The sequence below is a fragment of the Eulemur rufifrons genome, chromosome 6 (genome assembly GCF_041146395.1).
Source record: "Eulemur rufifrons isolate Redbay chromosome 6, OSU_ERuf_1, whole genome shotgun sequence".
NCBI classification, from domain to species: domain Eukaryota; kingdom Metazoa; phylum Chordata; class Mammalia; order Primates; family Lemuridae; genus Eulemur; species Eulemur rufifrons.
Window position 1 is genome coordinate 90,648,841 of NC_090988.1, and position 16,358 is coordinate 90,665,198.

The 16,358-nt window shown below is 36.4% G+C and overlaps 2 protein-coding genes across 2 annotated transcripts; one reads left to right on the top strand and one right to left on the bottom strand.

Moving 5' to 3' along the window:
* The first annotated feature begins 1,631 nt into the window (after window positions 1–1,631).
* On the top strand, window positions 1,632–2,576 carry LOC138384396 (olfactory receptor 4A5-like). Its single transcript, XM_069469903.1, has one exon. The coding sequence runs from the start codon at window positions 1,632–1,634 to the stop codon at window positions 2,574–2,576; it is 945 nt and encodes a 314-aa protein (XP_069326004.1).
* A 4,315-nt stretch (window positions 2,577–6,891) lies between these two features.
* LOC138384397 (olfactory receptor 4C46-like) lies at window positions 6,892–7,821 on the bottom strand. The gene has a single exon (XM_069469904.1). It carries the CDS (start codon window positions 7,819–7,821, stop codon window positions 6,892–6,894), a length of 930 nt encoding a protein of 309 aa, XP_069326005.1.
* Between the last annotated feature and the right edge of the window lie 8,537 nt (window positions 7,822–16,358).

The following is a 16,358-nucleotide window of genomic DNA, read 5'->3' on the forward strand; positions in this document are numbered from 1 at the left end:
ATACTATCTGTTTCCTGATTTGATCCTTCTTTTCTTTCCTTTTCTACTATGTAGCTCTCCTTCTCATGAAGGGTTGAATTTTCCCCCTACTATTCTGCATGCTTCTCGTCAAAGTCCATCCCAGCACAGGTATAATTACTTCTCTCATATAGTTATCTTAGTAATTCCTGAGAGATACCATTTTATGTTGTTTCTAAAATGAAGTTAATGACTTATGGGTTTTATTTCATTTTATCTTGGACTATTTCTATAATTCTTTTCAAGTTGACTAACTTCCAGATGATTTGTTGAGACTCAATGTTCACAGTGAAGCTTTCAAGAACACTAGTAACAGCTCTCATTTATTCAGGCTTTACCAGGTGCCAGGCACTGTTCTAGGCACTTTACCTGTTGTAATAAACAACAAGCCTAAGAGGTAAGCACTATGGGTGTCCCCATTCTAAAAATGATGAAACTGAGGCCCAGAGTTGTATTAGGTGGCTCAAAGTCACATAGTAAGTGGTGAAGCTGGGGCTGCAGCAGAGGCAGTGTGGCTCCAGAGTCCACATTACTCTCTGCTGCGTGGGGCTCTGTCTCCAGGGATGCCTGGGATCTTAAATATGTACACCCTGAATGAGAAACATACAGTCATTACTTGCTCACTGTAATGATCAAATCCCATTTGTGACTGGTTTACATTGTGCAAGTAATGATGATAATCTGGGATATTAGTATTTAAATACAAAAATCTGATAAATGAAAAAAAAGTTAGCTGAATGCAATAAAATAGGGATGCCCCAATAGTATCATAGATAGTTTGACTGAAAAAGATTCTGAGATTGTCTAGTTCAATCCCATTATTTCCCAGTGAGTAAACTGAGCCAGACTTGTAATTACATTTAGAAAATTACTCAATCCCATGTCTTCTTACGTTGAGCTTGGAATTTTCCCTCAAATATGCTTCCTTTTGGAATCTGGACACTGAAGTTCTATTTTTGAGCACTCTTGGTACCTAAACAGAATTATAAATAAACCCCTGTCCTACTGTTCTTTACCTCTCTTTTCAGTGTCTATTTTCTCTTCCTTCACACAGTGGCATGACATAGTATTGTGTGAGATATTTTGGAAGAGTTTTCTATTAATATGTTTGGTGCTACACAGATCATATTGTAAAGATGCCATGACTGCTATAAATTCAAGGGACTGACTCTCTGCCAATTTATTTATTTAGAGTTTATTGCTACCACCAGAGAGTATGTTTCCTGAGAGCTGGAACACTTTCTCTGTTTGTAGCTGATATCTGTGCCAAGTAGTAACACATTTTACATAACGAGTTATTAAATGTGTGAATGACTATTGGGCCCTTATTCTTCTTTATAGAATATCCAATAAAACTTAGAGATAGAACCTTTCATCTGTAGGACCAAAACAAAAACATCAAAATGAAATTATTAACCTGGTGTATTCTCCTTCAGAAGAGGAACTGAATAAATACTTACTGAACGTATATTATGTGTAAACCACTGTTGAAGGTATGATGATGAAGATGTGTTTCATAACATCGTGGGTGTGTTCGTAGCCCTGTCACAATTTCATTACAGGAGCTGTTCTCCTGAGCTCTCAGCTCTGATACAAGCCTTCCAGAAGAGTAAATGGGAGAGAGTAACAATGTGACAGAATTTGTCCTTCTGGGTCTCACTCAGGATCCTCATGGACAAAAAGCATTATTTGTAATGCTTTTACTCATATACATTGTGACGATGGTGGGCAACCTGCTCATCATGGTGACTATTATCAGCAGCCCCTCCTTGGGCTCCCCAATGTACTTCTTCCTGGCTTTCCTGTCACTCATAGATGGTGCTTATTCTACTACCATTTCACCTAAATTGCTTGTAGACCTACTCTGTGATAAAAAGAGGATTTCCTTCCTAGGATGCATGGGCCAGCTCTTTATAGAACACTTGTTTGGTGGAGCTGAGGTCTTCCTTCTGGTGGCAATGGCCTATGATCGTTATGTGGCCATCTGTAAGCCTCTGCACTATTTGACCATCATGAATCAACGAGTTTGTGTTCTTCTGTTGGTGGTGGCCTGGGTTGGAGGTTTTCTGCACTCTGTGGTCCAAATTGTCGTTGTGTACAGTCTCCCCTTCTGTGGCCCCAATGTCATTGACCACTTCTTCTGTGACATGTACCCGTTATTGGAACTTGCGTGCACTGACACCTACGTTATAGGTCTGACTGTGGTTGCCAATGGTGGAGCCATCTGCACAGTCGTCTTTGTCCTTCTACTCATCTCCTATGGAGTCATTCTAAGCTCCCTTAAAAGTTACAGTCAGGAAGGGAGGCGTAAAGCCCTGTCTACCTGCAGTTCCCACATCACGGTGATTGTCCTCTTTTTTGTTCCCTGTATTTTCATGTATGTTAGACCTGTCTCCAACTTTCCCATTGATAAGTCTGTGACTGTGGTTTACACAGTTGTCACTCCCATGTTGAATCCTTTAATATATACCTTGAGAAATTCAGAGATGAAAAATGCTATGGAAAAACTCTTGTGTAAAAAGTTAACTATAGATAGAATAAGAATGTCTTCCACATGAACGTGTTTATTTCCTGTTCTAAGGCAACAAACCTACAGTAAATTCTAATGATGGATTATGTAGTCCATTCAACGGATTCTCTAGAAATGCTTCTCTTTAATCAAAGTCACCAATAAAGTGGAAGAAATTATGTTTTGAGATTAGAATAATTCTAATTGAGAAGTTCTACAGGGTGAATAAAACACTGGTATCCTATTACAAGTAATAATAAAACTAAGCTCATCTTGTAATTTTATTTTTTTTAGTTTATATTGAAATGGGACTTATAAGAAAGTGGTTTATTCTTTTCAAAGGAGAAAAAAAGGCTGTTCTTGAAAATTTACTATCACTCACATTCATGAGAAAGCAATTTGACTAATACTTAGAACAAATTCCCAAGTCCAAACAATTAGATTTTGTGTTTTAATGATCATTAATTTATCAGCAAAATACCTCTCTAGCTGTATTGTACTTTTTTTTTTACAGATTACTTTGGTTTCTTAGGTCATTGACTATGCATTTCCAGTTCAGGGTATTTGGTTGACAGATGATATTATGTTTAGTTAAGGACACTCTCAGTGGACAATTTTGTTGGTTGAAATGTAGATGGGTGACAAAAACAGACTATAGTTCTTGATTATGTGGTGGATACTTTGCTTTGGTTTATTTTGTGATTTTCCTCACTAGTTATCGTGTGCATTATTGCCATTCTTCAAAGAACAGGCAAAGCTTCTTATTTTGTCTTCACGATGCTGAAGATATTGGTAAAGAAATGTCTTGGTTTGCATAAGCAATGTGCTTCCTAAATGTTATGTTAGATCTGAATACTTTACTTATAGACTTAAAAATGATTTGTTGTGGCATAAAAATTTTTTTTTCTGTATTAGAGGATAGAAAGGAGCAGAAGCAGATATGAGGACGAATGAGTGTAGAGATCTAATAATGTACAACAATTGTACTTTTCTAAATGAAAACATTATTTTAGAACTCATTATTTTAAAATTTTTATACCTATGCAATCATGTATACAATTTATTTATAAATTTTGTAACTTCTTAGCTGGAATATTATCAATGTCATTGAACTACCTATTTGTACCTACCTGATGCTGTTAGTCTGTCTCTCCCCAGATGTAATCCCAATGCTAAACTTTTCCTTAAAATATATTATTGATAGTTTATTATTCTTTACCTTTATTAAAATTATCTTATATGTACACAATTTTCTGAATTTTACTGTTATCCACAATGTTAACTTTCTAAAATATGATCACATTGCTGCCTGTTGCCTTAGTCTCATCCTGTCCCCTGCTGTGTGTTTTTCCATGTGTGAATATACCACGGGATATGTAACCATTCAATCAGGAACCATTTGCATTGTTAGCAGTTTTTTTATATTGCACATAGTACCGCTATGGATATCCTGATGGCAAGTCTTTTGTGTTAAATGAAATTTTATATGTTCACTTTTACAGATGGCTGCAGTTTTCCCTAATGCTATGTTATAAGTGACTTTTGTACCAGTAGGACACAACAGTTCCATTGCTCTGTGTCCTTACCAATACTTGATATTGTGAGATGTTTGATATTTTTGCTAATGGAATGGCTTTAAGACTGTGAGTTCCTTGTGGGTTTGTTTTTTCATTTTTATTTACTTATTTTTTTATTATTTCAGCATATTATAGGGTACATAAGTTTAGGTTACGTATTTTGCCCTTGCCCTCCCCCCACCCCCCGAGTCAGAGCTTCAAAAGTGTCCATCCCCTAGACAGTGCACATTGCCCTCATTATGTATGTATACACCCATCCCCCCCACATCTGCCCGACATCTGATTAATGGTATTCCTAAATTTGGTCTTTGGTGATGATCAGTGAAACCAATTTGATGGTGAGTACATGTGGGGCTTATTTTTCCATTCTTGGGTACTTCACTTGGTAGAATGGGTTCCATTCTGCCCAGGAAAATACAAGAGGTTCTATATCACCATTGTTTCTTGTAGCTGAATAGGACTCCATGGTATTCATATAGCACATTTTATTAATATACATATGTATTGTTGGGTACTTGGGTGTTTCCACATCTTCGCAATTGTGAATTGTGCTGCTATAAACATTCGAGTGCCCCAGATATAAAACCATCCTCATATAGTCATCTAATTTTGACAAAGCAGACAAAAACGTACACTGGGGAAAAGAATCTTTATTCAATAAATGGTGCTGGGAAAACTGGATAGCCACATGTAGAAGACTGAAAGAGGATCCACACCTTTCACCTCTCACAAAAATCAACTCACGGTGTATAATAGACTTAAACCTAAGGCGTGAAACTATAAGAATTCTAGAAGAAACCATTGGAAATACTCTTGTAGACATTGGCCTGGGCAAAGAATTTATGACTAAAACCCCAAAGGTAATCACAGCAAAAAAAAAAAAAAAAAGTAAATGGGACTTGATCAAATTAAAAAGCTTCTGCACAGCCAAAGAAAGCAACTATCACGAGAGCAAACAGACAACCTACAGAATGGGAGAAAATATTCACATGCTACACATCTGATAAAGGGCTGATAACTAGAATCTATTCAGAATGCAGGAAAATCAGCAAGAAAAAAATCAAACAACCCTATCAAAAAGTGGACAAAGGACATGAACAGAAACTTTTCAGAAGAAGACAATAATGGCCAACAAACATATGGAGTTACATGTTTTTAAATACATAATGCACTGTTATGAAAAAGCAAACTGATTAACAGAGAAATATACATAGTTCACAATCATAAGATAATGAAATTTAGTGAGAGCAGAGAGAATTTCAAGGTTAACTATTTGGTAATATGCTGAGAGTTTATTTCAAATTCTTACTTATTCTTCGGTGTACAGAGGCATAAAAACAAACTGTTATTTCCTCAAGAGGTCCAGCTGACACTCTCCTCAGATTCTGAATCAGGTGTGGGTAGGAAAGAATTCCCTTGTCTCCAATACCATTTTTCTCTCTACGTTTTGTTGAATTCATTCATCTTCCTTAGTGTTTTTATTCATTCATTCAATATTTTTCATGTACTGGACATTGTGCTGCCTTGTGGTAACTATTGTTATCTAGCAGGTGATATTTTATGGCCTATGATTGTATATTTAATGAATAGAAATTTCTGTCTGACATTTAAATGTTCTTTTATTTGAGTCATCAGTCCTTCTGATGGATTTTAGTGTAACATGGGTGACATGAGCAATACAAGGTGGTTCTAAAGCTTACAAGAACAATTGGAAACATGGCATAAACTTCATTACCTACCCAGGAGAAGTTAAATGGCCCATTGCTATTTATGGCCCTAAAGGAGTTAGTTACCATAATGTTTCAAACATCAAATGATCATCAATTATGATATATAAAATGAGCTGTTATTAATAAAAATTATTACATTTTGTTTATATAACCAACTAATGTATGCAATGTGCCCAGCACAGTCCCTGGTTCCAAGATGTTAAGCAGTATAATTATGTGACCTTTTAGTCACCATTCTGTGGCAGAGTACTGCAGAAGTCAAGAGTATGGTCTGGAAAATCAATCATATTTTGGTTTTTGGCTTGTCAATGTTTCTGTTTCGATAACTTCCCCTTTCTGTCATTTTCCTCACTTACGAAATGGGGGTAACAATATGCTTCCCTCTTTGGAGTGTTGTTGATATTACTGCTCAATACCAGTATATTGTATTACTTCTTTTTATTCATTTATTAATGTATTTATTTTTTATTATTATTATTTTTTAATTTTAGCATATGATGGGGGTAGACATGTTTAGGTTACATATATTGCCTTTGCCCCACCTGGGCCAGAGCTTCAGGCATGTCCATCCCCCAGAATGTGTGCACCACACTCATTAGCTGTGAATATACCCAACCCCTCCTCCTCTCTCCCACCTGCCCGACACCTGATGAATGTTACTACTGTATGGAGCCCATTCTGCTAAGTGAAGTATCAGAAAAATGGAAAAACATGCACCATATGTACTCACCATCAAATTGGTAATAACTGACTTAACTGACCAATACTTAAGGGCACATATTTCTTCTTTTTAATGAGAAAGAAAGCCTATGAATCCATGTAGTGGATGAAGCTAGTAAAACTAAGCCCCAATTTGGTAGAATTTCCTAAATATGCAGGGTTGTGCAGGATTAGATTTGCTCCTGTTTTCTGGAAGCATTTCTACTTCCATCAGTGCAGAATCTATGAATGGTATGGCGAATTTTATCTCTATCCAATAAGGATGCCACCCTGAGATTGTCCAAAATATTCTTTTGACACCTGCCTCAGTTAAATCAAAGTTGGGCTCCAGGCACATTTATTTGTTACCTGAAATAGCTTTCTTGATACACAATTTCCTAATGGCATTTTTCATCTGGGCATTCCTGAAGGTGTAGATTAAAGGGTTCAACAAGGGAGTTATCATAGTGTAGAATATAGCAACTGCTTTATCAATGGGTAAAGCAGCTGCAGGTCTCATGTACACGAATATGCAGGGCACAAAGAATAAGACAACCACTGTGATGTGGGAGACACAGGTGGAGAGGGCTTTGTGCCTCCCTTCTGAGCTGTGGGTCCTTAGGGAGCACAGAATTACCACATAGGAGACCAGCAGGAGGAGGAAGTTCAACAGGCAGATGAACCCACTGTTGGCGGCAACGAAGAGCCCAAGAGTGTGGGTATCAGTGCAGGCAAGATTGAGCAAAGGGTTCAGATCACACATAAAGTGATCTATGATGTTAGGGCCACAGAAGGGTAATTGGAAGATGAAGAGGATCTGTATGGTTGCATGAAGAAAGCCTCCCACCCACACCACTCCTATCAGAAGGCCACATACACGCTGGTTCATGATGGTGGTGTAGTGCAAGGGCTTGCAGATGGCCACATAGCGGTCATAGGCCATCACAGTAAGTAGGATGCCCTCTGCTCCTCCAAAGAAATGTTCTCCAAAGACTTGAGTCATACAGTCATTTAACAGGATGGTCTTCTTTTCATGGAGTGAATCTGTGATCAGCTTAGGGGCATTGACAGAGGAATAGCAGGCATCAATAAAGGAGAGATAAGCCAAAAAAAAGTACATGGGGGACCTCAGTGATGGGCTGGCCATGATTATGACCACAATAAGCAAATTTCCTACCACAGTGATGATGTAGATGAGAAAAAATGCAGCAAATATGATATTCTGCATCTTTGGATTATCTGTAAGGCCCAGTAAAACAAACTCTGTGACGTTGTTTCTATTTTCCATGTATTTCATGAGATGGTTAGTTACATTACCTGAAAAAATATTTTATTGATGCAACCTTGAATTCATTACACTTGTCCATTCTAATAAATAATAACTGTTTGAATTCTATAGATCTGTGAATGCTTATAAGATTTTTCTTGAGATGCAAATAAAGATTCTCTGTTCGTGAAGATTACTCAAATTACTTCCTTGGTGAAGACTCTGTTAAGAGTATAGACATGAGGAACTTTTTTAAACACACAAGTCAAGAGATCATCTGTGTACACTTCATCATCTGAAGTGACTAAGAGCCTAATTTGAAGTAGTAGATTGAACACAGAGTGGCAGCTAAACCTGAAAAGGGAGGTTGAAGCTGAATGTACAGGCCATGGTTGTAAAGCTAAGGAATTTGTTCTTTATTCTTTAGAAAATGAGGAACATTGGTAGGTTACTGAGAATATGCCTGAGGATGAAGAGGAATTTCAGGAAGCAGAAATCTTGGGATATTCCTCTAATGAAGGTCTTTGTGCGTCTTGAATGAAATGGACTGAGATTCCACAAGGAGGTGGAAACCAGAGAAAGAAACCCCAGTGAGCAGAATATTTAGAGTAGTTGACATAAGTAGCTGGGCATTGTGATGGGTATGCAGAAAAGAATATGAGAGCTACTGTAAAAGAATTCACAATGTTATTGTCTAAATCTAATTAATTTTATAATAGTTAATAATATATACCTTTTAATGATTAATTTCCTTGTGGAAGGTATTCTAGTAAGTGCTTTGCACATATGACTCCAATTAACACTGGTAACAATCTGTGTGTGTGGTTGGTATTATTTCATCCATTTTGCAGATGAGGCAACAATGTCAGAGGCTAATGTTAATGGTTATATTAACACAGTAATAGTTATAAAAGTACTCATATTAACATTAAAACATTCACAGTTGTAATAATGATGATATTACCTAAAACATACTGAGCAGTTCTAAATATTTTTTGCAGACAATTGCTGATTTAATCCTTAACATAAGCCCCCCAAATAGTTAATCCAATCATTTATGTACTTATCTTACATATTAGGAAATAGAAACAGGGAAGTTCAAGATTCTGTCCAAGATCAAATAGCTAACAAAGGGCAGAGTCAAGAATAGATCAGATTCTACTAGTTAATTTTTTTTCTCCAAATCCTGAACCCATGTCCTATATTTCTATGTTATAATAAACAACATTAAACTAATAATCTACTTTTGATATGACCTTTGTTATTGTAACTACTCTAATACTACTTAGGAGGCAAATTTGTATGGAGTAATTTCATCAGTAGACATACACACACGTGCACACACACAATGACATCTTTGAATTCCAAAATATTAAGAAAAATGTGATATTGCATTAATTGAAGGGACTTTTAGCCTCTCCCTCAGCCTCAGTTCTTTTCTCAAACCCTTTTCAAATCATGGGACCCCAGACTCTTTTGCAAAATGTTGAAATGACTACCACAGTGGTTAAGTATATTAGATTGAGAATCAGAAGTACATTGCATTAGAATTATGGTTTTTCTACTTGTAACTTCTTTTACCTGGGGTACATTTCTTGGCACCTTACATCCTTGTTTCCTCATCTATAAAGTGAGAATAACAATACTGCCTCAGAGATTGTTATGAGAATTGATTGAGGTAACATATATGAAAAAATCTAGCACAGTCCTTTGGATACATATAGGACTTTCATTTATTTTTATGAGTGTGTATATACTTATGAGATAGTAAGAATTGATAGAGCAAATACCAGAGAAACATTTAATCATACAACAAGCTCAGGAAGAAGCATCTCCAATATTATTCTCAAAGAAGCAACAGAGACTTATATAATTCATACAAGTTCATCCCATGAAGAGTTCTCCATGTTTTGCACTTGGACTAAACAGCTGATGATTTATGCCATTTATTATTTATATTTATGTCTTTGGTATATGTGAAGTGTATCAGAAGAATGGAAAAGCAAACACCACATGTACTCACTAGTAAATTGGAACTAACCAAACAGCACTCATATGCACAGATGGAAGTAAAACTTAATGGAAATCAAGCAGGTGAAACAGGGGAAGAGGGGAGGGGTGAAATCATACCTAATGGGTACAATGTACACTATGTGGGTCATGGGCACACTTACAACTTCGTCTGAAGCAGTACAAAAGCAATCCATGTAACCTAACATTTGTATCCCTCTAATATTCTGAAAAAAATAAAAAATCCTCCTGACTAGTCTTGATTATTAAGGAAGTGTCTCAGTCAAAAGCATGGTGTGGTATCAGAGAGCTGGGTTCTACAAATTGCTTGATCTCTATGAGCCTCAAATTTTTCAACTGTCAGATTAATAAGATTTACCAACTCTCTTTGAAGAATTAGGATGAAGATGAAAGACTTTATTGCTATATTTGAAGTGTTAAAAATACTGATTACAATTTATGGAAAGTAACAATATTTAATTAGCAGCAGTACTATTAAAAAGCTTACCTCAGTAGTCTGAGCATTTAGACGGTCTTACGGATGTTAGGGGGTGTCCAGAAACAATCCCTTCTCAAATTGATCTCCTCTTGGAGTAAGCATCAATGTGAAAGATATCTCATACTTGTGAGGAGCCTATTCAGACAATTCAGTATCAAATCAATAGTTGTTAAGAAATTGTATACATTTAATGGGCACTTATGCTTCAGTAAAGCTGTTTGAAAAAAGAAGGTGTTCTTACAGGTATAAATTTTTTTACCTGGCCTAAGGCTCAAAACTTTTCACAGAAAACCTGGGATTTGAATTAAAGTAGATTTACTTGAAACCCTATGAACAATTGATTGTCTATATATGGGTCTGTCCCTGCAGTGCAAGAGACAGAAAATGTGGAGGAAACAGATATAAATGGGTCACTCCGCCCAGAATAATGTTGCTGTGGAGATGTGGATGGCAATGAAATCATTTTCATCTTCATTGCATGGTTATTTAAAGAGGTTTCCATAAAGTTTCAGGGATCTTGTTCTGTAGTTGCTGCTCTCTCTCAGGAATTCATTATCTACTTTGATGGAAAAACTTTGTTTTAGAAGAAGGTATTCTGGAGAGACATGCTTGGGAAACACCATTTTTGAATGGGGAATTGTATTCCTTACATTTGGAAGATAAGCCTGTGGGAGTCCTCTTTCTCCATTTGAAGTGGGGTTCTTAAGAAAGCTGAATGCTACGTGACTATGAAGGTGCCTAACTCCAGTGTGTGGACCCATGATGGAGTTTCTGTGCTGACTCATGTCACAGAAAGAGGTTTTGTTTTCTTATCACTATTAAACCTTTTCTGGAAACCCACCATTGCTTGAGATCTAGAGCAGTGAGGGCACAAAATCAATGGCAACCATTTAATTAATTAATTTCAATTTTTAATATTTTAATTTGTGTTTTATTGATTTATTTATTTTTAATCAGGATATTATGGGGGTACAATAATTTTGGTTACATAAAATGCATTTGCTGTGCTCAAGGCAGGGCCACAAGCGTGTCCTTCCCACATACAGTGTGCCCCATCTCCATTAGCTGTGGGTTTACCCACCCCACCCGCTCTATCCCACACCCCCATCCCCCGTACCTGACCGGCACCCAGTGAGTATTACTACCATGTGAGCACCTTAGTGTTTGTTGATCGAGTAGTACGAGTTTGATGACAAGTACATGTGGTGCATGTTTTTCCAACCTTGTGATATCTCACTTAAGGATGGGCTCAATCTCTACCCAGGATAATATAAGAGGGCTAGATCACCATTGTTTTTTGTAGTCGAGTAGTATTCTGTGGTATACATATACCACATTTTATTAATCCACTCATGTATTAATGGGCACTTGGATTATTTCCACATCTTTGCAATTGTAAATTGTTCTGCTATAAACATCCTAGTGCACATGTCTTTATTATAGAATGTCTTTTTCCTTTGAATAGATGCCTAGTAGTGGGATAGCTGGGTCAAATGGTATTTTCTATTTTTAGCTCTTCAAGGTATCTCCAAATTACTTTCCACAGGGGTTGTACTAATTTGCAGTCCCAACAGCGGTGTAAGAGAATTCCAATCTCTCCACAACCACACCAGAATTTGTTATTTTGGGGCTTTTTGATAGAGGCCATTCTCACTGGAGTTAGGTGATATGTCATTGTAGTTTTGATTTGCATTTCCCTAATGATTAGAGACGTTGAGCACTTTTTATATATGTTTTCTGGCCATTATTCTGTCTTCTTTTGAAAAGTTTCTCTTCATGTCCTTTGCCCATTTATTGATTGGGCTGTTTGATTTTTTTCTTGTTGATTTTCTTAAGTTCTGTATAGATTCTTATTATCAGCCCTTTATCAGATGTGTAAAAAGCAAATATTTTCTCCCATTCTGTAGGTTGTCTATTTTCTGTAAAGACAGTTTTCTTGGCTGAGCAAAAGCTTTGTAATTTGATAAGGTCCCGTTTGTTTATTTTTGTTGCTGCTGTGATTGCTTTGGGGGTCTTCTTCATAAATTCTTTACCTAGGCCAATGTCCAAAAGAGTCTTGCCCACATTTTCTTCTAGAATTCTTAAGGTTTCAAGCCTTAGGTTTAAGTTTGTTATCCAATGTGAGTTGATTTTGGTTAGAAGTGAGAGGTGGAGATCCAGTTTCAATCTTCTGAATGTGGATATCTAGTTTTCCCAGCACCAGTCATTGAATAGAGATTCTTTTCCCCAATGTACACTTTTGTCTGCTCTATCAAAGATTAGATGACAATATGAGGATGGCTTTATATCCGGGATCTCTGTCCTATTCCAAAGGTCTGTATCTCTGTTCTTGTGCCAGTACCATGCTGTTTTGATTACTATAGCCTTATAGTAAAGATTGAAGTCTGGCAGACTGATGCCGTCCAATTTTTTCTTTTGGCTTATATTGCTTTGGCTATACAAGGTCTTCTCCGGTTCCAGACGAAGCATAGAATTATTTTTTCTAAATCTGTAAAGAATGATGGTGGAATTTTGATAGGGATTGCATTAATTCTGTAGATCACTTTAGGTAGAGTGGACGTTTTAACAATATTGATTCTACCAATCCATGAGCATGGTAGGGATTTGCATCTGTGCACATTGTCTACAATTCCTTTTCTCAGTGTTTCGTAGTTCTCCCTATAAATATCTGTCACCTTCTACGTCAAATATATTCCTAAATATTTAATTTTCTTTGATGCTATTGTAAAAGGTGTTGCATCTTTGATTTGATTTTCGGCTTGACTATTATTGGCATATATGAATGCCATTGATTTGTGTGCATTAATTTTGTATCCTGAGACTTTACTTGATTCATTTATCAATTCCAGGAGTCTCCTGAATGAATCCTTGGGATTTTTTTTTTTTTTAGGTATAATAGCATATCATCAGCAAAGAGTGAGAGTTTGACCTCTTCTGCCCCCATTCGGACAACCTTAATTTCCTTCTCTTGTCTGATTGCTCTGGCCAGGACTTCCAGCACTATGTTGAATAGAAGTGGAGATAGTGGGCAACCTTGTCTGGTTCCAGTTCTAAGCAGGAATGCTTTCAATTTTTCCCAATTCAATATGATATTGGCCCTGGGTTTGTCATATATGGCCTTAAATTTTAAGGAATGTCCCATCTATGCCTATTTTGTTGAGCTTTTTTTTATCATAAATGTGTGCTGGATTTTATCAAATGCTTTTTCTGGATCTATTGAGAGAATCGTATGTGTTTGTTCTTGCTTTTATTTATGTGGTGAATTACATTTATAGATTTGCATATGTAGAACCAGACTTGCACCCCTGGGATAAAGCCCACCTGGTCGTGGTGAATTATTTTTTTTAAGTGCTGTTGGATTCGGTTTGCTTAAATTTTTTTGAGAATTTTTGCATATATTTTCATGAGGGATATTGGTTCTCTTTTTTGCTACATCCTTTCCTGGCTTTGGTATCAAGGTGGTATTGGCTTCCTAAAATCAGTTGGGAAGGATACTATCCTTCTCGATGTTTTGGAATAATTTCTACAGTATAGGTATGAGTTCTATTTTGTACATTTGGTAAAATTCAGGTGTGAACCCATCTGGTCCAGGACTTTTCTTTTTTTTGAAGATTTTTTATTGCTGCTTCAATTTCTGCGCTTGATATTGGTTTGTTCAGGAGTTCTATTTCCTCCTGATTGAGCTTAGGGAGGGTGTGTGTTTCCAAGAATTTGTCCATTTCCTCCACATTTTGTAGCTTTTTGGCATATAGATTTTTATAGTATTCAAAGATAATGTTTTGTATTTGCATGATGTCTGTAGTGACATCTTCTTTTTCATTTCTGATTGAGTTTAGTAAAGTCCTTTCCTTTCTAGTTCTTGTCAATCTAGCAAAAGGGCTTTCAATTTTGTTTATCTTTTTGAAAAACCAGCTTTGGTTTTATTAATCTTTGGTATAGTTCTTTTATTCTCAATTTCATTTAGTTGTGCTCTAATCTTAGTTATTTCCTTTCTTCTTCTAGGTTTAGAATTAATTTGCTCTTCCTTTTCCAGTTCCTTGAGATGGTTTATTAGTTTGTTGATTTGTGAGCTTTCTGTCTTTTGGATGTGAGGATTTAATGCTATTAGTTTTCCTTTCAGGAATGCTTTTGCTGTATCCCACAGGTTTTGATAGCTTGTGTCCCCATTATCATTTAATTCAAAGAATTTTTTGATTTCCATCAGAATCTCTTCCTTGAACCAGTAGTCATTCAGCAATAGATTGTTTAATTTCCATGACTTTGGGAAGTAGTGAGCATTTCTGTTGGAATTGATCTCTAGTTTTCTACCACTATGGTCTTAGAAGATACATGGTACAATGTCTATTTTTTTAAAATTTGTTGAGGTCTGATTTGTGGCCTAGGATGTGGTCGATTTTGGAGAAGGTTCCATGAGCTGATGAGAAGAATGTATATTCAGCTTTATTTGGGTGGAATGTTCTGTAGATATCTGTTAGACCCATTTGTTCTAGAGTTCTTTTTAAGTCCATTATTTCTTTGCTTATTTTTTGTTTGGATTATCTGTCCATTTCAGACAGTGGGGTGTTGAAATCCCTCCTACTGTGGCATTACTGTTTATCATACTATTTAGTTCATACAGGGTTTGCTTTATATATCTGGGTGCTCCTGTGTTGGATGCATAGATATTAAGAATTGTTAAGTCTTCTTGTTGGATTTTTCCTTTCACAATTATATAGTGACCATCTTTGTCTTTCTTTACTTGTGCTATTTTAAAATTTTTGCTGTTTGAAATCAGAGTCACTACCCCTACTCTCTTTTGGTTTCCATTTGCCTGAATGTTTTCCAATCCTTGACCTTGAGTCTGAAAGTGTCTTTGTGGGTTAGATGCATTTCCTGGAGACAGCAGATACTTGGCTTATAATGTTTTATCCACTTAGCCAGTCTATGTCTCTTCAAAGGACAATTCAAGCCATTCACATTTATTGAGAGGATTGATATTTGGGATAGATTTCTGTTCATAGTGTTGGATAAATTCTTACTGTTTTGTTTTACCTCTTGAACCATTGTGGAATCGGGGTTATGGACTTTAACTCTTCAGTGTTTTTAATTTGGTGGGTGTCTATTTTGCTGTTCAGTGTAAAATGCAGGTCTGAGTACTTTCTGCAGAGCAGGTCTGGTCTTTGCAAATTCCATCAGTGATTGCTTGTCTGGGATAGCCTTTATTTCTCCCTTGTAGATGAAGCTCAGTTTTTCTGGCTAAAGAATTCTGGGTTGGTCATTATTCTGTTTTAGAAGATTGAGGATGGGTCCCTAGTCCCTTCTGGCTTGTAGGGTTTCATTTGAGAAGTCTGCAGTTAGTCTAATGGGTTTTCCTTTGTAAGTTATCTGTTGTTTTCATCTTACTGTGTGAAGGATTTCCTCTTTTGTGTTTAATTTGGCCAGTCTAATAATTATGTGATGTGGTGTTTGCCTCTTCTCGTTGAGTCTCCCAGGAGTTCTGTGTGCTTCTTGTATCTGGATATCTAGGTTTCTTGCCAGGCAAGCATATTTTCCTCTAGTATTCCAAGAAATAGATTTTCCAGCCCTTGTGTATTTTCTTCTTCTCTCTCTGGGATGCCTATAATTCTTATATTTGGTTTCTTTGCATAATCCCACATTTCTTGTTTGTTCTGCTATTGTCTCTTGCTTCTGTGTTCTTTTCCTTCATCTGACTTGTTTAGCACATAGGCATCATCTTCAAGCTCTGAGATTCTATCCTCTGCATGATCCATTCTATTTTTAAGGCTTTCCACTGTGCTTTGAAGTTCCTTGAATTCTTCATTTCTAAGATATCTGTTCGGTTTTTCATAATATTTCAATTTCTTTAGAGAATTTTTCATTCAATTATTGTATTGTTCTCATGGTTTCTTTGTGTTGGGTTTCTATTTTCTCTTCAATTGCATTGAGTTTTCTTATAATCCATATTGAGAATTCTTCCTCTGTCACTTTAATCCTATCATGTAAGTTGGTATCCATTGATGGAGGTAGAATGTTTTCTTTTGGGGGTGAATTTTCTCTCTGATCTGTCATG